This window comes from Syngnathus acus, chromosome 6, assembly GCF_901709675.1.
Source record: "Syngnathus acus chromosome 6, fSynAcu1.2, whole genome shotgun sequence".
NCBI classification, from domain to species: domain Eukaryota; kingdom Metazoa; phylum Chordata; class Actinopteri; order Syngnathiformes; family Syngnathidae; genus Syngnathus; species Syngnathus acus.
In genome coordinates, this window is record NC_051092.1 from 5,388,283 (window position 1) to 5,416,208 (window position 27,926).

The 27,926-nt window shown below is 40.2% G+C and overlaps 1 protein-coding gene across 2 annotated transcripts; it reads right to left on the reverse strand.

The window, feature by feature from the left end:
* On the reverse strand, positions 1 to 26,509 carry smpd3 (sphingomyelin phosphodiesterase 3). Of its 2 annotated transcripts, XM_037254672.1 has the most exons (11): positions 26,297 to 26,509; positions 15,039 to 15,679; positions 14,506 to 14,757; positions 14,082 to 14,416; positions 12,997 to 14,003; positions 8,902 to 8,977; positions 5,397 to 5,558; positions 4,658 to 4,747; positions 3,557 to 3,620; positions 2,387 to 2,555; positions 1 to 262 (listed from the first exon to the last, which is right to left on the reverse strand). In XM_037254672.1, the coding sequence occupies exons 2-11, from the start codon at positions 15,338 to 15,340 to the stop codon at positions 161 to 163; spliced, it is 2,559 nt and encodes an 852-aa protein (XP_037110567.1). In that variant the 5' UTR covers positions 15,341 to 15,679; positions 26,297 to 26,509; the 3' UTR covers positions 1 to 160. The 2 variants fall into 2 exon arrangements, with proteins under 2 accessions (XP_037110567.1, XP_037110566.1); XM_037254671.1 differs by having other exon boundaries at positions 12,997 to 14,416.
* Positions 26,510 to 27,926: the final 1,417 nt, after the last annotated feature.

Sequence of the window (27,926 nt, forward strand, 5' to 3'; positions counted from 1 at the left end):
TTTTGTATTTTATATCCCCTATCCATGGGATTATATTCCATTTTGGCCACTCAAAACCTTCCTTCTCAAGATGTTCTTTATCCATAAAAACACAATTTGTTCATCTTTGTTGTCCATCGCGCTTCAATGGTAGTATTTCTGACAAATACAGGTGGTCATTCTAGGAGTCGTCCTCTCCTGTGGAGACTGCCAATCGCATGGCGACGGGCAGATGATCAGTGAGGCCAGCCAATTGTGTTACAAAGCTGAACTCCTCTATTTCCTATGAAGAAAGGGAAAAGGTCCTCATGATGAATCATTCAAAACCACAAGTATCACATCTTTGAAGGCATTTTGTTCAGATAGCGCAGGGGGTGTCAAATCTCTACGCTCACTTCAGGTCACAAACCCATTTATGGAACAAACAGTGTTCTTCAACACAAACATTATGTTTGGGTTAAAGTTCTGTATTGTAGATGATTCCAGGGTAGACTGCAGGTGATCGATGAGGCGACAAAGTAACGTTTGTTCATTTTCATCACAGAGGAGGGAATCAGTACCAGTCAGCACTAGTTCACATGCAGATGAGAAAGGAGCAGTCAAAATGACGCTGCTAGATGAAGTTTTTAAGTGCATGATGGAAGACTAAAACAATTGTAATAGTTTTAAATCAAAGAAAATGTATTAATCAGTTTGAGGGTTAATTGGCTGATTTTGCCTACACTGTTAAAAAGGCTGGGTTAAAAATTGGGCTCAGGAAGCTTTTTGCAATTTTGGGCTGTTCAGTACATACAAATTGTTGTTTTGCCAAACCCCGGATGTTGGGTCAATTTGACCCAACCTCCTTGGTTGGTCTAATTTTTAACCCATTATGGGTTGTTTTTTTAACTCAGCATTTTGAAGTTTGCATGTGTTAGTTCAAGTAGTGAGGCACACCCTGGAATGGTTGCCTCCTGCCAGCTGATCGTAGCCTAAACCTTTAAGACAAATATTAAATACACTGGAAAATTTGTGTGCATATTAAAAAGTGACTGTTTTCATTTTTCACGTCCATGGGTTTCATTACATTCTACAAAAAAGTGGTCACGATCTTGCGTCTGGTTGGTTTATTGAAAACCAAACTTTAAATGTCGGCCGAGGTTTGTCTTTAAGTACAGGTAAAAACGTAGTCGCTGACATGAATGGAAGTTACAGTCACCATGTTCTGCCACAAGGTGGCGTCACGCAGCAGTATATTTTTCAAGTCATGTTTTACAAGTGACGTTTTCGGTTTTTAAATTCCCAAAACAAACATACTTACAATGTTAAAGGATTCCAGTGTATGAGGTTTTATTGTTCACCCATCTAGTTTAATGACATATTTAAATATTTAGTTTTCACATATGCCAGGGAGGACAGCAGTTCGAGATGAACAAATTAACTCTTGGTACTGCAGGCCTTTGATGCATAAAATAATACCCCTGCAACCCGGTCAGCAATCATGCTGACCGGGTTGCAGGGGTATTATTTTATGCAAAAGACGAATTGAACATCTAACAAAACAAAGTGTCTAATGTGTGTGCACGTGTGTATCTATTTGTATTTTCAAATTTCACTGCAATCGATGGCTTTAAAGGGTTGTGTCTTAAAAGTCCAAGACACATCTTAAGTGCTCCTACTTTGCCAGCCAGTACGTAGAAAGTAATGGAACATAATTGAAAAGGTACCTTAAATTGATCATGGCTTACATATGACACAAATAACCAGAGAAAATCAAAGACAAGCACAAATGGGAAAAAAAACTATGAAATTGTTGCAATGATTCTTTTGTAAATGAAGCAACAACAACATGTTGACAACTGATCTAATGAAGACTAAACTGACTACGTAGTCGAACTGTTACAATGATCGTACTAAACGTCCTTCCACATCTCTTGTGCGCAGTCGATAACATCCCTGGTTATACATAATCGAACATGCTGCTTGTTTCCACTGAGTCAGCACACAAAGATGTGGATGTGAAACTTGGAAGAAGATATTTCATAATTGAGCAACCAATAGTTTCCGGTTTCGTAATTTGGGAAATAACAAAGTTCCCATGGTGGGAGACAGTCAAAATATCTATCTATCTATCTATCTATCTATCTATCTATCTATCTATCTATCTATCTATCTATCTATCTATCTATCTATCTATCTATCTATCTATCTATCTATCTATCTATCTATCTATCTATCTATCTATCTATCTATCTATCTATCTATCTATCTATCTATCTATCTATCTATCTATCTATCTATCTATCTATCTATCTATCTATCTATCTATCTATCTATCTATCTATCTAGTTAGTTAGTTAGTTAGTTAGTTAGTTAGTGAAAATATCCCTGAACACTGGTTTTATTGTACAATGGTTCCAAGCCGTACCAGTTTCCAGTCCTGTTGCAGGCCCTCGTCACTGTAAAGGATGTAGTCAATCCGGCGTCCATTGCCTTTAAGTGGAATGTTCCTTCCCTTCTGGCTGCTGGAGGGACAATGGCTTTTACTGGGAGGAAACACCAGGTACTCCTTTCTGCCCTCCTCGTTCTCCATCACTCTATGAGGCACATGAGATATGACAGATGTATGAAATATTTGATGAATATTTGCAAAACAGAAAGACACCCATCCAAACACTATAAAAAATGTCATGAACGAAGGTACAAAATAAAACAGCTACGGCAAAATTGAGCTGCTTCCAGCTGGTTTAGATTGGCTTGTTTGGCATGTTTGTAAATTTGGTAGACGCTCTACGCCTCATTGGGTGTTACTGCCTCGTCCACCAGTGCATCTGCATATTTGGTGACAAAAAGTAGACTAAATTTTAGATGGGCTAAAAGGAGGTTTGTTTTACTGTGCAGGTGGTGTAACACAATTTTGGTGCTTTGCGGATGTGAGTGGTGGATATCATGTACAGGGGGTCCTCGGTTTACGACGTTCTCAAGTTACGTTGTTTCTTGTTTACGACACACATCTCACATATTTAAAGCCTTTTTTTTGCATCGCAAGCGTTGTAAAGGCGTTGTAAGATTTGTAAAGCGCGCGGGACTAGTGTACAAGTCAACCACAGGAATAAAAGTAAGAAATTGTTTTCTTTGTTTTTATTAGTACTGTTTCATTTTATTACTGTTCCGACTTACACCGAAATTTGGTTTACGTCGCCGCGTAGGAATGGATCAACGTCATAAACCGAGGACCCCCTGTATTTCATTCATATATATAACACCAGTGTGGGCCAATCTCGCTTCATCGTTGTAGAAATCAAATCTGGTATGATCCACAAGTTGGGTCTTTGTTTTTTGTTTTCCACAATGTCAGACACGGCATACTGTACTTGGGTTAGCGCCTAGCCCACCCTGAATTTCATGCTAACAAGGGATAGCGTGAGAATTGGCCAGGAAAAGTGCAAAGGTGCAAATGTCCAGTCACACACAATTCCACAAGCCAAGTCTTGCAAAATACCAAAAGAAAACCCTACCTGTGCTAAACTTGCAAAAATAGGGCCCTAACTTTCTAACACGATGACAACAACATAGCAAGATTGTAGACGTGACTTACTTTTGTAAACTCTCTGGTGAACCGACCTCATCATCATAAAGGCCACTGGGATCCAGCAATGTACCTTTACAATGGTACAGAATAAACACATTACAGTGCTTTAGGATACAGACAGAAAACATAGTAGCACACAAAATTAATTAATTCTTCATTTCAATATATGATTTAATACTTCTTTAAATTAAACATTTTCCTCATGCTCTCTAGCTGTTCTTACATGAATTTTCCTGAATCCCATTAGGACACCCGAATTATGACACACTTGTATAAATATAGTTTGAACAGTGTTACATAATAATAGTGTCTCCGTGCGTTGCCAGTTCCTGGTTATCTGGTTTCCTTCTGTATCACACATGCTTGTTAGTTAACTGAATACTCTTAACTAACTCAGATCAGCTTTTCTGAAACCGAATACTCATAGTCTCCCATCTCAGAGTAAGTCAACTCAGAGTTCAGGGATAGACTCAGAGTATGTTGAACCTTCTTTCTGGAATACATCTGCAACCATAATGTGAACAAGCTGTATAAATCAATTTAGTAAATGTTCATTTTACTTCTAGAATATCATGGAAATGGAATCAGATCCCCATTCCGAATTGTCCTAAAATGAAATGCTAATAATACATCCTGCTTCTGATAAGTACTGGGTGGCAGGCTGCCTGCCGATTTGGCTATTGTGTTATGTTAGTCTTTATCTTTTTTTGGATAAGCTTCATAAAATAAGATAATCCTCCCCACAATCTTTCATTAATTCACTCTTCCTTTCTTGATTCCATATTTTACTACTTTTAAGAGACACAACCTGATCTGTTGTGCTGGTCCATCAGATAAAATCTCATGTCCATAAATAAGGCATTGATGAACAAACACACGCTTGTCCCTGAACTACCGCTGGCCTAAATAACACTTTCTATCCAGACCAAAACTTTCCCATGCATCATCGCTGTTCCAGATGGATTTCATTTTAAAAGGCATGCTGATTTAGCCGGAGAGCAGATTATAGTAGTTTGTCTTGTATTGTTTATATCCTGTCACTTTAAGTTTCCAGACTGTATGAGTTTTAAATGAGTGACAAGAGCTGTCATGTGTGTGTATTGTTACCCAAAGCCCATGGTTTGTCCTCTCCTGGCCCCTGGCGACACGGGTCCTTGTAGATAGAAAAAAGTGCATGTTGTTGTTCCAACTTGTCCTCTGTTGAAAAAAAACCCCAAACAAATATTATTCAGATAGACCTGAAGTGGGCGTCCAGGAATCCTGTCGTCAGTTCTGAAATGTTAACGTCATCAATTTGCCACAGTGGGGCATATAAATGGCCCAGTTTTGTTCACGGCTCTGTGATGAGATGGAGTTGGTATAATTGCGGCCAGCACGGAACAAAGCAGGAAGTGGTGACCATGCAGGGTTGGGAGGGTGACTTTTAAAATGTTACTTTTAAAACCTTTGGAGTGAGGAGTGGCAAAAGACGTCAAATACATCTGTGACGTCCAGAAAGTAAGAATTGAAAAAGATGTCTATTTGCTTCCCGAAGTTGTCGATGTGTCTCTGTTTAATTTCAATTGACCAAAATTAACAAGCTGTAAGCCATACTCAGCAATATTAAAATAATAAAAGGCTCGCAATATTTCAGTTGATTTCTAATGAATCCAGAATGTATGACATTTTTGTTTTTTTAATTGCATGACAGAAAATAAAGAACTTTATCACAATATTCAAATTTTCTGAGACAGTCCTGTAATTCTTTATTGCAAAATTCAGAACCCAGGAATTTGATATTGACCTGAATATATAAACATAGACAGTGTTCTATCACAGAATAGTTTAATTTAGCTTGAATGCATACCTGAAGAGCAATTGTCAAAGTTGAGGTCACCCAGAATGACATCAAAGGCTACAAGGTCTTCAAGAACTTTTTCCCCTTCAGAATGATGTGATGAAGCCTGGCGGAACTCTGCCCCCCACTGGAGCAACAAGTCCAACTGTTCACATCGCACAGAGGCATCACCTGGCAGACAATACAGAGAAGAAAAGGAAACATCGTGACAATGAAAACCACATAAACACAAAGGAAAACACAGAAAGACACCATTGCTCATTTCCCATTATCTCAGCAAAATTATATTTTTCTGTACATGACAATCAATACCTTGTAATTGTAGTCTACGGTATACACAGGATATTTGTATGTGTACACCGCCTCTCACTCAATCAACAGAGATAGTCTCCAGCTCACCTTGAAAACAAATACTAGATAGACCAGGGGTGTCAAACTCATTGTTGTTGCGAGCCGCATCGTCGTCATAGTTTCCTTCGGAGGGCCATTATGACTGTCAACCTAAATAAATGTATGAATGTCTATTATATACAGTATAGACTACAAAACAAATTGATGAATAACTAGTTTTCAAATCTGAAACAAGTAAAAAATATTCAAATATTTCTAAATGGTAAACAATTTGCAATTTTAGTACTGACGTGAATTTGATTTGTCTTCGTGGGCCACATAAAAGGATATGGCGGGCCGTATCTGCCCCCCGGGCCTTGAGTTTGACACCTATGAATAATAATTGTGTTGCCATTATATTTGACATACATAATCTATATAATTGTATATGATTTGTATAAAAAACGTAAATATATATAATATGAATTGTTGCAATTTCGGTTCTGAATAGAAACTGTTTTTATTACAATACATTGTTAAGTTCCTGAGAGTCTTGCCATTCTAACCTTTTAAATTTGACCGCCATTCATGACTAAATAGTAGTTATTATAATAGGAGTTATTGAGAGGAGTTAAATACACATCTGACTGCTGTTGCCTGATGGTGATATAAAAAAATAAATGGTAAAGGGAGTGCACTCACACACATTAAGATCAGCCCATTATTCTTGCAGGGTGAACAGATCTAGATCAGGTTGTGAACCGTGCGACTGAACTCTACAACTTCCTAAACATTTGGGTTTTGCTAATGCAATGCACTTTAAGTCTGATTACTCCAGCCAAGTAGACAAAAATAAGGTGCTGATGGATGAGAGAAGCTCAACATGGAAGGTAGGTGTGATAAAGTCTAATAATGGATGGTGTGAAAAACAAAGCGCTGTCAAGATATTTGCTTGCGTGCTTTGGATTATTTTATTTTTTTTTACTCTGAAGCGTTTAACGCACACTGTTTTACGTATTGTCGAGAGCCTGTATTCGCATGTAATTTCTATTTCTCATGTGTCCTCAAATACGATAGTAACCCATTACGCTGTTTTCGGCATTGTGCCCGATTTGCCATGATCACAGCTGTATCTCTGGGTTTTCTCTGGCCTTAACCCAAACACCAAAGGCAGGCAGAACCAAAATCTTTTTCACGTCCATGCTGTTTACCGGTGAACAGCAAGGTGGAAAAAAAGGGGCCTTAAACCTAAATTCAACAAGCTGAGTGAAAGGGGAATACAACTGATCAGTCCAGTGTGTATTCTGCCTCTCGAAGCCATCAGCTCCAGCAAACACAAGAATCTGGCATTCTTTTGAAACACCCATCATTGTCTACATTACCTGTAATTGATTGAAATAAATTACAGTGCTGCAAAGTGGTCAGTGGTGGTTCTGCCTTACAGGAAACACCTGCCAGTAACTATCGGTGAGCACGATTCGGCAAAAATAAGCGCTTTAACTTAGCTCTGTTGTCTGGCTTTCCTTTTTCATGCATGGACAGCGGTAATTGACTTGCAGGTGAAATTTGCAGTGGAGACTGGAATAAAACGTGTCCAATTAGAGGCTGATCTCATCGGACACAAGCAGGATAAATTTGATTTCCAATAGAAAGATCCGGGTATGATATTGCCATTTTTTCAACAGATTGATTTTTGTGGAATGAAACTGTCTGGTTTCTGTCCAGTTTCATAATTCAGTCTTCCATAATGTAACTTGACAACTTGATTAAACGCAGTAGTATTGTAGAAATAATAAGTCATAAAACAGGAAGAAACAACAATTATGGGCCATATTTTTTGAATTCCCAGGACACCGCCAAGTGCAGACTCAACCGCTTTCTACAATGTTTCACAGGGTTCCATGCATGGTGTTGTCATATTTAGGAATGAAATAGAATGACGTTCATCACATGTCAGTGAAGGGCTACCTGCGCCTCAACCAAATTTAGCACCACCTGTGCCACAACTTAGACTTGCTTTTACCTAGTCTAATTTCTTGTGAACTTTCCGTCACAATATTTATGTGTGGGTGGGACACGTTAAAGAAAACGCACTGGCTCCACTGGAATGTCCAGTATGGCAAAGCCAAATTCCCAAATATGGTAAACTAGACTTCCACGAATAATGTGAATACAATGTGATCAACTGGTGACCAATCCAATCCAAACCTCTCTCTCTGAGATTGATACCAGTTTAACTGTGACCCTGAATAGAATAACTTGTAGAAATGGATGAATAAGAAAACTCATACATAATTGCGCATTAAAAATTTGCTTTTTGAGTGCCCATCTACTTCAACTGAAGGATGTTCACATATTGTAGGGCCCTGTTCTCTGAGAGGCAAATACATTTTGTACTTTTTACCCCTGCCAATCCTCCTCCTTAGTCCCATTTCTTCTCCTCCCCCAAGGGCCTTACGTTGAATCTATATTTAGTAACCACCCTGACAGTGCTATGTTTGGACCTGCGAGCAACGCAAGAGGAGCTCAACATATCAGGCAAGGGTGGGAGACATGTCTTGAGTAAAAAATGAGGGAGCCATTGACCAGAGTTTTAAATAGGTCTGTGACGCCTTAAACAGCTTGAAACAGTCGCCATGGGAACTGCAGGAGGAAGAAGGCTGAAATTTCAGTGCACACAATGTGGCTTTTTGAATGGACCACCACATATTGTACAGAATTGAAATGTCTAGTTCTGGTCACACACTTTTTTACACCTTTAAAACAAAACATTGACACAAAGTAAAACTTAGATCTGTAAAATGAGTATGGTGTGAAGCACGGGTGTCAAACTCAAGGCCCGGGGGCCAGATACGGCCCACCACATCATTTTATGTGGCCCGCGAAGACAAATTGTGCATCAAATTCGTGTGTCATTACTAGAATTGCAAATTGTCTTCACTTTTAATGTTTTTTTTAATATTTGACCAGTTTTTACTCATCTGATTTGAAAACGAGTTGTCAGTTTGTTTTGTAGCTTTTACTGTATATAATTTGAGGTGCTCATACATTTATTTGGGTTGACAGTCATAATGACCCTCCGAAAGAAGCTACAACTACAATGCGGCCCGCGAAAAAAATGAGTTTGACACCCCTGGTGCAAAGAAATGCTTTGACAGCCGAAGACCATGCAGTATGATTATACCTTCGATGGCGTGGAGGTGAGTGCATGTGAGATATCCCACAACCCTTTGCTCCTGATGGGAAGTGCCCACATGAACCTGGAGACACAAATATTACATCATGTGAATAAAAACAATGATCAACAACTTTACGGGGAATTTTTGTAAAGCGTTTCAGATACCGGCACAGTACAATCCACAAATAGCTCCTAGCGGCACAAGCTGGATTGAATCAGTGGGGGAGAAGGTACAACAACACAATAGTCATCTCAAACAAGCGTAAGAGGGAATTTCTTGTACCGTATTTTCCGGACTATAAGGCGCACCTAAAAACCTCAAATTTTCTCAAAAGCCGACAGTGCGCCTTATAGTCCGGTGCGCCTTATAGTCCGGAAAATACGGTAATATAGTATATTACATCATCATATTATATTGTTTATTGAAACGGTTTCCCCTGCATATACGACGATACTTTTAGTAGAGGATCCCTTTGGTACTTGGACTGGCAGAGGTCCATCAAGGATGACTCAATCATGACCTGAGTTTGAGTCTTTGATTTTAATGACCTCTTTAAATATCCACTCCAAATCTTCCTTAAGTGTGAGTGAATGTGAATGGTTGTTTGTTTGTCTGTATGTGCCCTGCGATTGGTTAGGACCATTAAGGCATGTTTGGATGAGTTAAGTGAGAAACGACCAATATGACATTTACCAATGTTTGGTTTTGTATGAACGTTTAGCCATTTACTGGCAGGCAGTTAGTTAATCATTCTGTTGATTTTGAATGATAGTCTAGAAATAAAATTAGATGTCTTCATTACTTTGTTATCTCAGCAGGTGCTTCCATTGGTGTGAAATCGTAGGAACTCTTGAATCTATGCAAGTGCTTTGCACTTTGTTTCTCATTCCCCCACTGATGACATGGAGTTTCTTTGGAAATTAAAAAAAAAATCCAGTCTTGCTAGTCTCTAATTTATAAAATCATTTTATTTCATTTTGTATCTCTCATCACAGGGTATTCAGAGAGGAGCAGAAGTTAAAATGAGACATGAGCAACGATTCCACACAAAAAGCCGAAATCAAGATGAATTACAAAAGCCTCAATCAGCAGAGGCCCAAGGCGACGGTAACTAATTACCTGAACATTAACATCAGATGAAGAGTGAGCCAAGATTTCATCTTTCATTCCTCCCACAAACCTGATCATTTTAATTTTGCCTTGACGACAGAAAGCAGTGAAGAGACTGATAAATTGAGGTGTTGTAATTTAGGAAGATTTCTAGCATACGGTGCAGAATCCTCCATGTGAATGTTACTGCTTTGAAAAGGTATTTGACAGTCATTGGTATTTAACATCTATATATATTTTTTCAAATGCATTTATCTTTTGAAATGATGATTTTTTTTCCCCAAATTATTTTGGGGATCCCTGTTCCCTAATCGTGGGTGTGTTCAGAGAAATGCTCTGAGCTCGAACTGCTTCAATTGCAGTCAGCGCAACCAGACTGCAATTGAAGTAATGGCATCAGCATCAAAGGCACTTTCAGATGATGTGTTTGTTAGAACATGCATACTGAAAGCTGCAGAATTCGATTGTCCAGAGAAACGACAACGTTAGTCTAAAGAGGCAAATTGTGGAAGAGAGCATTTTGTAACTATCAGAAGATTTGGCCAGCCAGGGAAGAAACAATCACAACCGATGCAAATATAACAAAAATGTTATCACAAACTTCTAGTATTACCTCAAGTGAAAAAGCAAGAGCATTGCATTTTTTACACACGCTGTAGTCATTGATCCAGCAAAATTATGATAGGGTGATTTTATCTGGAGCAGAAAGATGCCAGACTTGTACGGTGAGGCGGAATATAATTAGCGATTACTAGACCTATGTATGATTTTGATGCAATAAACACTTTTTGCATCTTACTGAAATTAATGGTGTGTTTTTAATGAATAAACATACTGTCCTTTTAACACACTCACACACACGCACACACACGAATGGTAGGAATAATTATAAGAGGGGATAAGTGTTGAGTCTGAGCTTTAATTACTAAGCACTGGGTCCCTCTACAGGGAAACATTTTTAATTAATATTCAATCTCTGCCTCTCTCTCACTTTCTCCCTCTCTCTTTAACTCCAATCCATTACCTCTCCACAAGATACAATTCAGACAAATGCTGCTGACCTGCTGCTGCTCTCCGGATAAATACATCCACTGGGAAATAATGATAATGAATGTGTGCTGCCCACGACTTACATTTCCAAGGAACGAAATCTATGAGCGATGTGCAGCTGAATAAATAATTAATAAAATAACGCTGCACAGGTTGATGTATAGATGTCAAACTCGACAGTCATAAAAGTTTTTTGAATTTGGATCCAGCGCATACAAACAATGTGCAATAAACCAAATAGCGGATACTGGGATCATTAGTGTTCCACCTACCTGCGTAAATCCCGTGAATAACACACCACGTTGTATAATACCGCACCCCCCCATCGGAGTGAATAAGATGAATGAATAAAAACTCAAAACATACCAATAAAGTGCAAATGTATTTAAACCCAGGTTAAAAAAAACATTTCCCCAAAACAATGATTAAGATCTTTTTTAAAATCATGTTTTCAACAATGTTGTTCATGCATTATTTGCAATTTAAATAATTTCAGCAGTCGTGGACAGTCCATCAGTACAGATGGGCGCTCCGTTAGTCCGCCATTGATGAAGCTCTGGTAGAGAGTAAACAAAATACTACGGTTTCAATTGAAACTCCCAATTCTTCCTCACATACTGTCAAATATTAATATATATATAAATGCACAAAGCTATTCTAAATGAGTAAGAGAGCAATCTAGGAGCTGCAGTCGAAATTCCATCTCTCGGCGTGATGCTACGTTCGTGCTCTCGCCGTGCTTATGCAAGACAAGTTTGGAAGTAGCTCTTCAACTCACTAAGACCGCTGCACTTTATGTCATATCAAATCTACTCTTCCTTAATGATGAAGCCACTTATGCACTCTAGCACTAAGTGCAGTGGTAAAGTAAAAACATGATGCATTGCTTTGGACTGCAAAGGGACACGTGAGTAAACTTCTCTCAATAAAAGAAGAGGTTTCAAGTTGTCTATAACAGTGTTTCTCCTAGCTTGTATTGAACCAAAGCACATACATTTCTCTTACAACCCCCCCGCCACCCCCCCCAGAAAAAATGGTAGTGGTTACAAAAATAAGTATACACAGTCTCACACAAAACACACACGTTCAACTTAAGCCTTAGAAAACAAGCATTCCAAGGCACACGTTGGGTAAGTTAGTTTTAGAAGAGTTGGGATTGAGTACTAACTGGGTATATTGTGACGAGAACATTCATTCACTCGTTTGGGTTACGTCGCATCCTGAAAAAGCCAACCGAACCAGCTGTGCCTTTTATGGAGCATTGTACACCTTTAGTCTAAAATCTGGGATGCTAAATGCTAGGATTGGTTTGTGGGCAGTTTGTAAGCACCGACGATCATTTGTGTGTACAATACTGACTATATACCAATTTACAGCGCCCTTTATACTATTTTCATACTGTTTGCTCTTTTCTTTATTTGCGACCCGGTTTACTGAATGTGGAACTTGGTTCCCCTATTATCTAAAATAGAAATTGTGGCTAGTGAAAACTTTCATGTAATGCTGGGAAACCACAAGCCACAATGGCTAGTGAGCAAGTTCAGTTCATGTCAAGCCCTGGTAGTGATACTAAATTTGATTTACAAGTTAGCTTCAACATTGTAACATTTGCCATCAGGCAGAACCTAAAAACTGTAGTTTCTTGTCTTCTCCAAGTATTCTCCAAGCAGGGGTATACATACCCTGAGTAAACATGTTCAAAATTTCCTTGCAACTAGACAAGTACAGAACGTTTGGGGAACATTTTCGACCTTGAACGAACCCTCACAAGAATCCAAAATTAACTACCGACCCAAACACTGGCAAATGTTCGCCCTTGAGAGGCTCCATCATCTATACAACGATACAATAGTGACTTATCAAACCAGATGATAGCAAACACACAATGCTAACATTCCACAAGAGTTCAAAGAAAATCTAAAAGAGAACAAGTGACTGACCTTGGCAAAGAGTGCTCCTTTGGCTGCCAGTGCATCCTCTCCTCTTCCATTGGGGTAGCACTCATAACGTGCATCCAGGATTGGGTAGCGACTAGCTAGCAGCAGGCCGCTGTTTAGGAATTTGAACCTGGAACAGCAGCCCTTCCACCCGTATCGCCCAACATCACTCAACACATAGGGAAAATAGCGATGTAACTGCTGCCGCAGTCGTGTTGTTGAACTATGGTCAAACACTTCTTGTAGGGCAAGGAAATCCAAGTTGGCAGGGAAAAATGCAGAAATGTCATGGTCGAAAGTCTCATCTCCATGGCGGCGCTTTCTACCAGGGCGTTTGAATATTGAGGTGCGAGGCACGTGCGAGAGGGTGTTGTTCGAGGATATCACTCCGTAGCCATCGCTTCCGTGGTACCGGGCAAGAGATTCTCTTGAGGCGGTCATGCTGCCCACATCACCTCCTGCCAGCTCCCCTGACTGATGGTTCCCTGTTCCTGCCTCTTTCTCGTGGGGGTCTGGCTCAGGGGCACTGATGCTGATTTGAACACTTGAGGTGTGAAGTGGACACTCTGCGGAGGCCTTAGCCTGTGTCTCCTTTCTATGCATGGGGCAGTCATGATTAGCTTGCGTCTCCTTTCCATGCATGGGGCAGTCATGATTAGCTTGTGTCTCCTTTCCATGTAGGGCGCAGTCATAATTAGCTTGTTGGTCTTTTCCATGCATTTGACAGTCATGATTAGCTTGCATCTCCTTTCCATGCATTTGGCAGTCATGATTAGCTTGTGTCTCCTTTCCATGCATGGGGCAGTCATGATTAGCCTGTGTCTCCTTTCCATGCATTTGGCAGTCATGATTAGCTTGTGTCTCCTTTCCATGCATGGGGCAGTCATGATTAGCCTGTGTCTCCTTTCCATGCATTTGGCAGTCGTGAGTAGCTTGCGTCTCCTTTCCATGCATAGGCCAGTCATGATTAGCCTGTGTCTCCTTTCCATGCATTTGGCAGTCATGATTAGCTTGCGTCTCCTTTCCATGCATGGGGCAGTCATCATTAGCTTGCGTCTCCTTCCCATGCATGGAGCAGTCATGATTACCGAGGCCACTATGACAGGAAAAGTGCATTGGACATTCTGGAGCCTCTGCCAAGGTGTGTATAGGGCAGTCCGAGCTGTTGTTATTCTCCACAGAGTGAAGGGGGCAGTCCACGGTTGTGCTTCCTGCATCTGAGTGAAGGGGACAGTCTGAGGTTCCGTGAATTCCTGCAGGATGAAGCGGGCAGTCTGTAGCACCGGCAGGGTGAATGGGACACTCGGCAAGTGGTTCATTTTCAGTGTCTGCTGGGCCATTCATAATGTGTGTCTGATCTGGCCGCTGGTCCAAGGAAGAAGTACGACGAAACCCTGTGGCTAGACTGCTGAAGGAGGCCGCGCTAATGGTTGAGAAACACCAAGTGAAAGAATAACATCAGTGTATCTTAGACAAATATACACACTTATCTCTAATAGGTGCTGTACATACCTGATGGACGTGTTGGTTGGCGAGTCGATGTAGATTTTGATCTGAGGCCGACAGGCACCATTCCTGATCCTCTTACCAACTTCACGTGCTCTCCTCTGTGTGTCTGAAAGGTTATTGAACCTGGCCAGAGAGTCCGGCAGCAGGCAAACGTTGGCACTGCAGAAACAGAAGCTCTTGCCCTGAGGTCTCCAGTCCCTGATCCCAACAAACCCTGACGTAGCATCACCTTGTTCAGCTTGGCGCTTTTCGAGTCTAAACAAGACAGGGAAAAGTTAGTTTATGAGTTTTAGAATATCGCACAGACACAGTACCAAACAAGTATTCTTAAAGGTTTGGGCATTTGTTTATTATTCACTTTTCTGGGAAAAGTTCAAATCAAAGCTGATTCGTGTTGTTTGTCATTCAATAATAACAGTTGATAAAAAAAACAACAACAACTTATTGCATCATTTATAAAAAGATTAAAGATTTGAAAGATTTGAGATTTGTATGCTTATGTCCCTCAAAACACAGAGGAACAAATCAACACTAACCTGTGGTAGGTGTACAGATAGGGTTGACGGATGGCCTGCAGAGGAGCCCAGATGACAAAGCCCAGAAGGGCAAAAGGCAGAGAGGCGAGGAGAAGGAGCAAGTAAAGAGGCACCATTATTAGGACACACAAAGTGAGGAGGGAACACGGATCCTGAGAACGCTGGCGCTTCTCGAGTGAAGTGGCCAGGCAGGAGGCCAGGAGCTGATCCAGGAGCCAGTAACAGGGAAACACCAGGCTCCATGACAAGCCATCCAGGAAGTGAAGACAGGAACTGGAGTAAGGGGTGATGTGGAGGACCATCTCTGTCTTTCTTAATATAACAAAGTAACGGTCACTTTCTTCTCACCTCGCTCACTGTCCACACTCTGATTGACAAAAAAAAAAAAAAAAACGTCTTTCCACAAGCAAAAGACTGAGAGATTAAAACAAAACAAAAATCTTGAAAAGACCCTTCAATTTGCTAAAATCTGCACTACATGATTTGGATTTTTATGTTCATAGGGAGTCTTCAACAATTATACCATCTGCAGATGGTATCTTTTCTAGACTGATGATAGGAGGTGGCCATGATGGAACTATTCTTGCAAGGACTTCAGTGACGTCAGGAGGAATCCATGTAACATCACCATTTTTCAGGACCTACAAATTGATGAGAGAGCGAGAGAGAGAGAGACAGAGAGAGACAGAGCAAAAACCAGAAGCCAATTATTTACAAAGGTGATTGCACTTTAGATTACATATTCAAATGTTCAGATATTAAGATGTGATGGACAGTTTTTGCATGATTTGAATGAGGCAAAATAACACGCTATATCTCTCGAATACATTGTTAGAATTATTTGTTTCAGATGTACTGTAATTATTTTATGTATAAAAATTTAATTTGGTGTTCAAAAAGTCTTTTTTTAAACTTGAGTCTTGAAAAAGAGGGGCTCGTCTTACAATCAGGGTCATCTTATATTCGGGCCAATACGGTACTTATTTTATGTACTTTTAGTCTAGAGTTTCATACTCTGGTTCTTGTCATCGTCCTAAATCTATTGTAACTCATCCAGTGGTAACCAATTGGCTCTGTCTTTTAAAATAAGATATTAAATTTCTTCTTCAACCATCATCACTCCTACCGCTTTAAGCGACTTGACTTGACTTGACTTGACAACTTGCTATATCGCTATTGTACTACCATTCTGTGCACTCAGACATCCCAACTGCAAAACATAGATGTCCTTATCACATTTGCATTCAATAGATTTCAACCATGACTCACAATTAGCCAGTGGCCCTTTGGGTATCAATCCATACAGGCGCCGGTCTGGCGAAGCTTATAGTGTGTGCTTTTGTGGATCCCAACTGCCTATGTCTACGTCGGGATGAATGCTGATTGTGTGCGGAGCCAATGTTTGTTCTATGTAAGCCAAAGCAATCGGTGTGTAGTGGAGCTATACGTCACATGGACGGGGGTTGAACATCTGTCGCTATGTTAAACACCGGGACAGGAGTCACCCATCTGGCTTGATGCAGCTACATCTGGTTAATGATTATCACACGAGACATTGTTGTAGCGCGGAGTTTATGCCAAATACAAAAATTACATGCCTAGTGATTTATCCAGCTACACAATGATTAAAAAAGGATACACATTTGGAGGGGAATTGAATCGATTTTGTGAATTCATTTTCATTTTGCCCCCCGACCAATTTTCCGTATTATGAAAAATAAATAGCTTATGATTTCAATAATTTTCACTGTGCATCTTTTAAATAATAATAAAAACTTTTAAAGAATTTGAGAATACAAAAACCAAGAATAAAGCAGCTACATTAGGCTAATATTTAATGTGCGGTTGATACGTTCCAAAACATCTGTTTCCGAATTGTTTCTTTTTTTTGTCTTTTATATGTGCCAAACTTTTAATTAATGATAAAAACTTTTTAAGAAATTCGAGAATACATATCTCCACCCAAGAATGAAGCACCTACATTAGGCTAATATTTCATGTGTGACTGGTAAATTCCAAAACAGCTTTGAACTCATTTTTATCTGCCCTGCAAAGTCAGCTCTGACAAATTCTTTGACATCAAAACAGAAGACCAAAGCCAAGGCAGCCAGTCGCCTCTCCCTGCAAATACATTTATATTCATGTGTACAATGGGCACGGAAGCATGGGCCCAGACAGACCATTTTTCTCGTATATGAGTATTCCCTTGGGGTACACGCAATGAGTCAGGCCTAGCACACACACACAACTGCACTAACCTCACACACAGCGAGCGATCCCTTTGCTCTCACTCCTACCAGTAGCAGAGTCAGTATGATTATTCATTATTGATTTGTTCTACTTTTTTTTTTTTAAGCTAACCGCGGCCTGCTGTGAAAACACAGCCGCACAGGAGATGACTACTTCTTGGATCAAGCATGCAAATACAGTTCCTCTACATACAGTACATGAAACGTGCGTCCACATTGAGAGGAGCCAGATGAGGTGGCTCGGGCCTCGCCTCCCCGATCAATACATGTTCCTTTTGGTTCCCATAGTATTGCTTTTCTACTTGTTCTGTCGGTCATTTTTAACAGAACCTGGTTTCATTCAAACCACCCAGTCGTTTTAGTGTGACAACTCTTGTTGAACATAAAACTGACCATATGTGAGGCTGAGAATAGAATGAGAAAGAAGAGGAAGTTGAAAATCAGGTTAACATGCAGCACAAAAGCGCAGCCCGCCCTGTCCAGATGTCATCTTTAACCTCAGCACCTCACTAGTAATTACTATACAGAGCTGCCTCTCGCTCTCTCTCCTTCCTCACCACTCTTTGCACACTAATTGAGGTCACCAAACGGCATGTGGTTCATGCAGGTAATGAAAGATTTTGTGCTGTACCTCAAAACGCTGTGTGGTCTTTGCAAACCCTTCTTTGGGGTCCCTCCTCGTTGTGGCTGCTCGTCATGAATGTCTAAAGTCATTTTTAAGAAACACTGCTCACGATCGATACATACATCTTGCTTCCTGTGCTTGTCTGAAAATTACCAGCATAAATTCTAACCCATCGAGGTAACATATCGGTTTGTGTGACATTTAAAAAAAGATGCCTCCGTTCGTAGCATAGTACCCATTTCCAGGAGAAATAAATGACAATCTTCCAAAATCAGATGCAACAAGCAGTTGCCATCATCACAGCCTTATATCAGTCAGAGATAATTGTCAGAAATTAATATAGTCTTCTATGTTTAATCAATAAACGAGATAGGACTAGCAACACACACTTACGGAGTCACACAATTTCCTAATATAAACCACACGAGGAAAGATTATCTCAACCAAATCCTGCTTTCTGCCTTTAGTAGAGGTAAACGCGGGACCCAAAGTGGAAACATAATCTCTCTGTGTTCACACAGTCTGTTCACACAGACCTGGCAAAAGCAGCAGGCAACTTACCCCTCCTGCACACATTCACTCAGTGTATATTTGCACATCTGGACACACTAAATATAGCTTCACACTCAACTCTGCATCGAGAGTTACTCAAAACGCACATTTCGGAACTTTTTCCGGTTGATTGGTGATATTGACACACAATGACATGGTTTAGCAGCCATCAGACTGGAATAACATTGGTTCAATTGCTGCCACTGCTCCTCGTTGGATTTCAGATCACCACTTGGCTGTGAGGATGATATGTGTTTGATATGTTTTAACATTTGTGTGTTTTAACAACACAACAGCCTGTATATGCCTTGTTAATATTTATATCGTCTCCTTTGTGTCGTTTGTGTGTGTGTGTGTCTGTGTGCGCATGTGCGTGTATCTGCACAGTTGACCTTGTCTAGGTTGTCTGTCTCATACTGTGAGTCATTACAATGAGGCCGTAAAAACATGATGTAACATGACAATGGCTAGTATATTTCAGGAAAAATCCCAAAAGGTCTGACAACAATAAAAGACACATTGAGTTCATCCTCAGGGGGAATTTCCAAATCCATGTGATCTCACTCCATCCTACATCTAAGCTTGAGTGCTGTTGACCTTGGTCAGTTCCTACAGGAAATAATGACAGAGTTAATGATGACCCGCAAAAGGATGATTCAAGCGGGTTACTGTTTTTGTGAATGTTACTGTTAGAATGCAAAATATTAACATTGGCGTTCATTCGGTTCTACTTTTCTAGGATACTATATGTGAAAGGTTGAAGCTGTCATTTTCCATTTTCGGCCGGTCTGCTTTCTTCCGTCTCGTCTCATTTCACTGAGTGCACGGTTCTAATTGTCTTTATATGGCCAAATGTATTTGCTGTATATTTGCAAGGGAATCACTTTCAATTGAGCTTTGTAATTTGACCTCATTCAACAAAAGCATTTGACAGATGAAAGCAAACGTTACTGTAGAATAAGATGTGGTTTGCAATAACGAAATATGAACGCACGGGACTTTACATGTCTTCTTAGTAATATGTCGTATAGAAAACCCAGGTATAAATCACATTAGTATAAACAAGGTTTGAAAAGAAAGGTTCCTCAGATTTCTTTTATTTTTAATTAGTTATTTTTTTCTTTGGAAAAAATTGAAACCACATACTTTTTAGGAGCTATACTCATGCTGCTGGTACAAAGTAAGGTCCATAAGACTGATTATTTGATAGTGTGTATGACGGGAGGATGGAGGGCATACAATAGTGAAAGAAAGGAACGTCTGGCACAACAGTTTATACTGGTCCCCTGTAGAGCCACGAATAAAAAAATAAAAAAAATAAAACAATTATTGTTTTATTTATTAAACTCGCTGAAACCAATCACTTAGTGTGGGCAAAGAGATGCTCATCTATTATTCATGTATAAACAGACAAGCCACAACACTAGCAAACACTAATGCAATGTTCTACAAGAGATGTATGAAAAATGATGCCGATAAAGGTCATGGATTCCCTCAGATTGCACAGATGGTCACAATACCGTGGTGGCTTGGTTACATATTTCCCTTTGTCTACACTTCTCGCTATTCTGAATCCATTTGCGTTGTGACTGATTGTTTTGTTTTGTTGTTGAGGTGTGTACAAGTACATTCAGTTTCAGATTTGGGTTTTGTTGTGTAGACTACGTGCATGCTATTTAGGTGCGTTACAAATACTAAAAGCAGTCAATGGGTGAAAATTAAGCAATTGTGAAGCGAAGAAAAGACGGAAAATGAATCAAAGCGATTGCGCAAACATTGACCACAGTCAGTAGAACTATTGTGTGGAAAAACAGAAATGCTATGACAAGTAACACACGTTGCATGGGTACACCAAGATAAACGACAGAAACAATTTGAGGAATGAAAACAACTCAGCAACAAACTTGAAAGGACAGGATTTGAATGTCATAAGCATGAAACAGTGAGGCTGGAATTCTCCAGTAAGTGCGAGGTTGAGACTCAAAGATGCCGGTACAATGTTTTACCACAAATGATGGAAAGGCAAGTTGCTTGAGATTCCAACCAGGCATGCTCATCAGTGGAAAAAGAAGAGGTCATAGTTTGCACTTGCATGGTATCTTTTAGGACAGCCTCACACATTTATATTTATGCATCACATATTCATCATGATGGCAACAGCAGAATGAACTCAACCAGACCATTTTGTCTGCCATTATAATGAATGTTGCAACTAGATCCTTCATCACAGAGTAGAACAATAAACCAATAATGTTTTTTGGAGTGTGGGAGGAAAAACAGAGTACCCAGACAAAGCCCATTTACATGTAGGAAGATAAAACACAAGATACCTTGGTGATTTTTTTACTTGGCAAAGAACCTGAATTTCCTCTGTCCGTGTTATTCCGATTACTTCAGGCAGAAAGTTTATCAAGTTATTTCTGGAGAAATGTTTTTTTTCTTTGATACTGACTTGGTCAGTGTTTTTTTTTTCGTAGTGTCCTCAAACACTATAGTCTTACTCTCATAACAGTTTGACAAAATAAGCACTCTTCATGTCTTCAATGATTCTCACTCCAACGTTCTCATACTCGTTTGTTGTGCTTCACACTAATGTCACCTGCTATCCTTCATCCTAGAGCAGCACCGCAGTGTAAACAGAAAGAAGTAACATGCAGACAAGAACAAGCAATCTAAAAACCTGGCAAAAAAAAAAATCTGTGTACTACTGCATCAGCCAGACTTTTGACATATTTTGTGTAAATGATGAGATGAACGAGAGAAGGACCAGGAAGAGGGTGGAGGAGGATGGTAAGTGTATGTTAATTTATAGCTCGTCTCTAATCAGCGCTACAACATCCAATTTGGGCTAAAACAGTCAAATGCAGTAATCATATAGTGGCTGGAACGCTAAGTGTGTGCCCAAGATAGCCTACAGTCTATGCAGGCTGGCTGGCTGAACACCCTCCCTGACCATGGGCCATTTTATTTTTGGTTACATTGCTGACTTTTTGGATATGAAACTAAAATTCAAGTGATTCGTTGAAGCTTTATTGAGACTTGCTACCCTTACCAAACAGTCTTTAGGAGCCCTTCATTTAATGCAGATTAAAGTAGTGTGCATAGCCTGCAATGGGATGACCAGATGTGGTCAAAAGTAGGCCGACTGAATCGAGAATCAGGGTGACAAGCCAATGAAATAGCTAATCCCAAGGGCTTTCAGAGAGTATCTGCTTGTCTGATCTGTTCTGTGCTGAAATTGACGGAAAGCATATCACCCATTCACGTGCTTGGAAGTGGAAATTTGGCGCATTTGAATATTTGGCAGACTCACGATTAACTCGGGTCAGGTACCTACAGTGTATGCAATGTGTTCAAATCAATGTTTAAATGTAATTCCAAAGGTTATTGAGAAGACTGACATTTGAGAGGAATACATATTTGTCCTTATGAAACTATTTTTACAGTTAAGCTCAGTTGGATCGATTGAGATTGTCAAGATACACAAGATAACCATTCGGTCGCAGTATACGGTTGGTGGAAAATGTCATTTTTGCTCTTAATAAATGTTGATTTCAAACATAGAAGAACAAAACTGCTCCATGCAACCTCTCCTGTACCTCATGTCTCAATGAGGAAAAAAAAAAGAGCACAAACATGGTGGCAAACAGAGCACACCACTGGTCAGGGATAGACAAACATACCAAATGGAAACAAACATGGTGGGTGGAATGAGTGGAACAAAACAGCTATTTAGACCATGCAAAGTGACTGTTGTAGAATGCAGACTAAGAGGGCTCTATTTTCGCAAACGGTGTAATTCCCTCCCTCGGAGGCAGATGTTACCAACACACAGACAAGCACAGGCTGTAGGATCAGATATATGGATGTCTGTGCCGATGAGGGAGTGACCACAGCTTCAGTCATGGCCAACCAAAAGTTCTTCCTCTTATTCCCGTGGCCTGCTAATGATACATTGACAATCTCGACATGATGGGGTGTAGACAATCAGGAGGGGGTCGAAGCAGGCACATACTGTATACGGTACGTTCAAAACATCTTCACCTTGGAGTGGAGCTCTCACAACCTTGCTCGTTCATTCACAAATAACCCCCTCACTCTTAAGTGCTGTGCTGGCCAATGGGATTTAAAAAAAAATATATATATATATAATCATGATAAGCAGTAAAAGAAATGTATTTAATTAATTTCCCAATGATTCAGAGAGCTTGATGCCAGCTGTTCACATATATATGAATGAAATAAGTCTGACATCCAACACACAAGACTGTAGAACTCAGTGTCTGTCTGCCTTTCCCTTGATTAAATTCACTAACTTTGTGTCAGCCCAGCAGTCTACCTTGCACCAAGACTTAGATATGGCCTGAAATAGCCATTTGGCAAGCATGTGCGAGCCTTGCCTTGACATGAAAATCAGGATCTGCCCATATTTGCGTATTGCCACAGATGTGCTCTATAAAAATAGCCCATGAAGTGTGCATGTGCGCAACATTATTTAGGATAAGCACAGGCAATATTCTAAAAATAATAAAGACATTTACTTGAAGAATTTGCCTCTGTCCACACTGTCTATTTTGGAATGAAACATTTGCTTTTACGTACTGTATGTGGAGATCTAAAATTAACACGTTGTGTAGCTCTAGATAGTTGGCTTATATAAAAGTTATTTTACACAGTCATCTTTGGCTTTGGTACAACACAAATCATCAATCAGAGAGCAAAGTGATTTTAACTAAATACAGTATACCAAATACACAGTAGGTTTGAATGCTGTTGAATGCTCCGTCCATCCATCCATCCATCCATCCATCCATCCATCCATCCATCCATCCATCCATCCATCCATCCATCCATCCATCCATCCATCCATCCATCCATCCATCCATCCATACGCACACAGTACTCGCACTCACACATATGGGCAATTTGGACGACTCTATCGGCATGTTTTTGGTACGTGGGCAAAAACCGGAGCACCCGGAGAATACCCACACAGGCACCGGGAGAACACGCAAACTCCACATAGGGAGGGCAAAAGGTGGAATTGAACCCTCAACCTCTGAACTGTGCTAACCAATGCGCCACCGTGCCGCCACATTTTTAGACCAATGAAGTGAAATTGGATTATTAATAAAACGTTCATCTGCTGTGGTACACAATGCTTAAACGTTTCAATATAAATTGGTACTATAAAAACAACACGTTTGCATAGTATATGCATTTACTACATTGTTCAATGTAATTCATTTAACTTGCTCAATTTGCTGTTATTACCAACATTTGACAAGAGATCCCAATTGCAATAAAACATCTCAGACTGGATAACATTAGATGGGCTCTTGCTCTGTCAAGACCTCAACGAATGACACTTCATTCTCAGTGTTCCCATTACTTAACTATCCATCCATCCATCTTCTATACCGCTTGTCCCCACGGGGGTCGCGGCGGAGGCGTGCTGGACCCTATCCCAGCAGTCATCGGGCAGTAGGCGGGCGGGGGACACTCTGAACTGGTTGCCAGCCAATCACAGGGCACACAGAGACGAACAACCATTCGCACTCGCACTGCTCAATTGGCCTACCAAACATGTTTTGGGGATGTGGGAGGAAACCAGAGTGGCTGGAGAAAACCCACACGGGCACGGGGAGAACATGCAACAATCATATTCTAGAATCGTCCTTTGCTTAAAAGTGTAACTTTCCTCATATCAAATTTGCAGTTGAGCAGACAATAGCCACAGTACGCACGATCATTTTATACGACACGTTCCACATTTAGTGTACGGATGCACTGCAGAAACCAGACCCTACACTATCAGGTGTCATCGGTCTCCAGACAACCTGTCTGCTTTATTACCACTTTGCTGGACACTAAAGGATCACTTTCGAAACTTAGTACATTTACCACTAGACATGGTCATGTTATGCCCATATACTATTACTATTAATATATACTACATATATTTTCAAGGTTTGTATTGTTATTCTATTTTAAAGATGCTGTGTGGCGGGAGCCACCAACTATGCCGGACAGTCAGTCACCTTGGACCCTCAAACAATAATTAAATAAAAATCGAACTTTCGCAAAACATTATTTGTATACCGTAATTTTCGGACTATAAGTCGCGGGTTTTTTTCATATTTTGGGGGGGGGGCGACTTATACTCAGGAGCGATTTATATACATATATATGGGTTTTTTTCACTTTTTTGGGCATTTTATGGCTGGTGCGACTTATACTCCGGTGCGACTTATAGTCCGAAAATTACGGTATATATTTTATTTCATTACAACACTGAAGGTATTATTAGGCTTTATAGGCTCAGTTGCTGCTGTTCTTAGTTGCTTTAGTGTGGACCACATAATCTTTTCTTTTTGATCCTCAAAATTATGGAATCCAGTCACGGGACAGATTGAACTGTTCTGCAGGCAAGATTTGGCCCCCAGGCCGCTAGTTGATGATCCATCACTTGTGTATGCCCTTAACTTTCCTTATGCTTAAAAATAGTTTGATATTGCTAATATTGTTATTGATTACAATAGCAGTGTATCTTATCTCCCATGTTGCTCGAAAACATTTGAAAATGTAATTTTAATGCGGTTTACAGGTGTAGAATGTTGAACTTTATGAGTTTTTTTTTTAAATTGCAATGTTAATGAAGTTCCATCAAAAGGATTTGTACATGTGCATAAGGATTAACTACAGGCAAATAACACCTCAGAGTTTTGATGAGAACACACACACATTGCACAGTACATGATGACAACCTGTAAAGGTTAGTCTCTTGATGGTTGAAAAATGTCAGCATATTTCTGCTTGTCCTCAGGAATAGTGTCCTACAGCCATTATTATCACCAGTATAAAAAGCAATTATCCTGATTATCAAAAGCCCTTATTATAACCCACTATAATCATTAAACAATTGGGCTTCAGGCCCAAGTCGGATCTATAGGAAACAACAAAACCATTCCTTTCCTTTTAGATTGAAGTTACTGTCATTATCCTCATCATGCTTTCATTGCTGCCATTTCTGTAAAATGTCCACTTTTACTTTCACCCTAGACTACTGAGATATGAAGTGATGCTACCATTCCAACAGAGACATTGAGATCTAAGCATATACAAACAACAAAAACTGTTTAGGTCGTGCTTCATGGTTACACTGGTACCGTGACCTATATAATAGGAGCTTGGAAAAGGGTGAGAGCTACACAGGTTTTTTTTTTTTTGCTACCCTTGTATAGGCTTACTAGTATTATAATATATACGAAATTGGTGACTGAAGTACAGACCATATTTTCTGGAGGGAAGTAAAATAAATATTTACACTTAATAGTTTCTTTCTGTTTATCACAAAAATAACAGGGGAGGAGCCAATATTTTTTTTCAATCGCGAGGTGAGGGGATTTTCTCCCCCCGAATCGAATTAATCATGTGCTTATGGAAACCAAAATAACATGAGTGGGCACAGTAATATTTGTCGTACTCTGATTCAGAATCGTATAAATATGACTGTGACTCTTGATTCAGAGTAAGACAAATATTACTGTGGTCATCTCTCTTGACTGTGTACCCACGCACAAGAAAGGGGACGTTTGGGAGGTGGGGGGAGGCGAGTAAGAGAGACAGGGAGCGAGATGGGTCATGCAAATATGATACAAATATTGAAGCCCCGGCGGTTACGCTGAGCCTTAGGCGCGGCTAGAAGACCGCTGACCATAGAACACTCAGCTAAGCGCGAGCTCAGCTCCACTGTGAAAGAATAGTCCGTTCATCACCAGCAATCTGTTATGCTTAGTTGAAAAGAGCACTAGAAAGAGAACATGACTTACCGTACGGATCGGGAATCTCGCCTACATTTGTTGAAGGCAAGGTGTGCATCGTCTGGGGTCCTCGTGCGCGTGCGTGTATTGTCTCCCCAATGAAGAGCTGATGGGAAGCCAACCTTCCCGAACCAGCAGTCTGGCCAGCGAGACTGAGCGAAGGAGAAAGACGACGAGCGATATCTGTTCAGCACCGTACGACTTCGAACAGCTCTCCAATGACGTCACTGCCAAGCCGCGACGCCACGCCTACTCCCACGTTGACATCCCAGGCAGCGGATCTTAAATCATTAACAAAAGCAACGCTGAGTAGAAATTCAAATGCAAATAACAGCAATCCTAGAAACTAAAAGGCTATAACGATGATATCTATCATTTGTCACATTCAAAGCAAATCTAAACTTTCAATGCTACTTTAAAGGTAAATTAATTTATTGAGAATCAAATCAAATCCATTTTTATTTGACAAGTTTGAGCTCGTTCTCTGTACAACATTTAGGTTGCTAACAACATTCAGTACAACATGTGCAAAAATGGACAATTCCCAGATATCATTCAACACAAAAGAAGTATTTTGTGTCTGTGCAGTTGTTTCACAAAAGCAGACAATCAATAGTCCAATCAAATTGCTCATGCTGTATGCATGATGGTGTTTGTGTGCCAAAGCAATAACTACTGATGTTGCTTGTTGTGAAGTTCAACACGTCTTCACACAGCCTTGCATTTATGCTCGTAAACTGAGGGCTTAATTATCGTAAAAAGTACATCACGAATGTGTTGGGATTGTAGTATGATTGATTAGTAAGGTGTCTGATTAGTAATGAGGCTAAAATGTGACTTCCTCATACTACAGTATGTGGCCTGCACTGTGCTAACCCACTGCTCCTTGGCCTGCTGGGGATTTTTTTTCCCCCCTAGTTTGGGTCAACCACATAGGCGTGTACAGAAGGAAAACATGGTGGGCCTCTTATTTTCTCTCATCTGGCACTGAAGAAAATGGTCGACTTGACATTTTTGATGCAGCGAACTGTGGCACTTAACAGCTGCATCTTCTCTGCCATCAACACTCTCTCTCTTTTGGTTTTCTGCTTATGAGGGAGGCAGGGATGGAAATATCACATGTTTATGTCAAAGCAATCTAAAGACAATGCATCTTTGATCAAATAAAGGAGCAAACACAAAAAAAAGAAACTTGCGTACGTAGCGGAACGCTAAAATGTTCTAGTCCTCTGTTTGGATTCTTGTATTGCTTCAGTTGAGAACATATCCGTACATGAATGGAGTTCAGTTCTTGAACCATGATTATACTGTTTTGTGCACGCCAGGTCAATAGTTGGTGGTGGCGGTACCGAAACTCTTCAGGAAACTTCTCTCAGAATTAAATTGCGTTTGAATACCCTTTGGCAGATGGCCCCATTAAAACGCAGGGCATGTAATCTGTTCAAAGCATTGACATAAAATTTGACGGTTCCACTTTCAGACCCTTTTGCAAGTGTTTGTTCTTTTCGGTTCCAAACCCCATTGGACAAGGGATTTCACTCAATTTATGTTCACCACAGATTCATGCAAATGTCTCCCTCAGAGGAGCATTCACCAATGAATGTTTTGAATTGACTTATAGCATTAATGATTTTTTAAA

Excerpts from the sequence above, each read along its gene's own strand:
- smpd3 (XM_037254671.1), bottom strand. The coding sequence starts at position 15,340 with ATGGTCCTCCACATCACCCCTTACTCCAGTTCCTGTCTTCACTTCCTG. Across the intron at positions 14,758-15,038 it reads TATCTGTACACCTACCACAG|ACTCGAAAAGCGCCAAGCTG; the intron begins GTTAGTGTTGAT and ends TGTCTTGTTTAG. Across the intron at positions 4,748-5,396 it reads CTTTGACAATTGCTCTTCAG|AGGACAAGTTGGAACAACAA; the intron begins GTATGCATTCAA and ends TTTTTTCAACAG.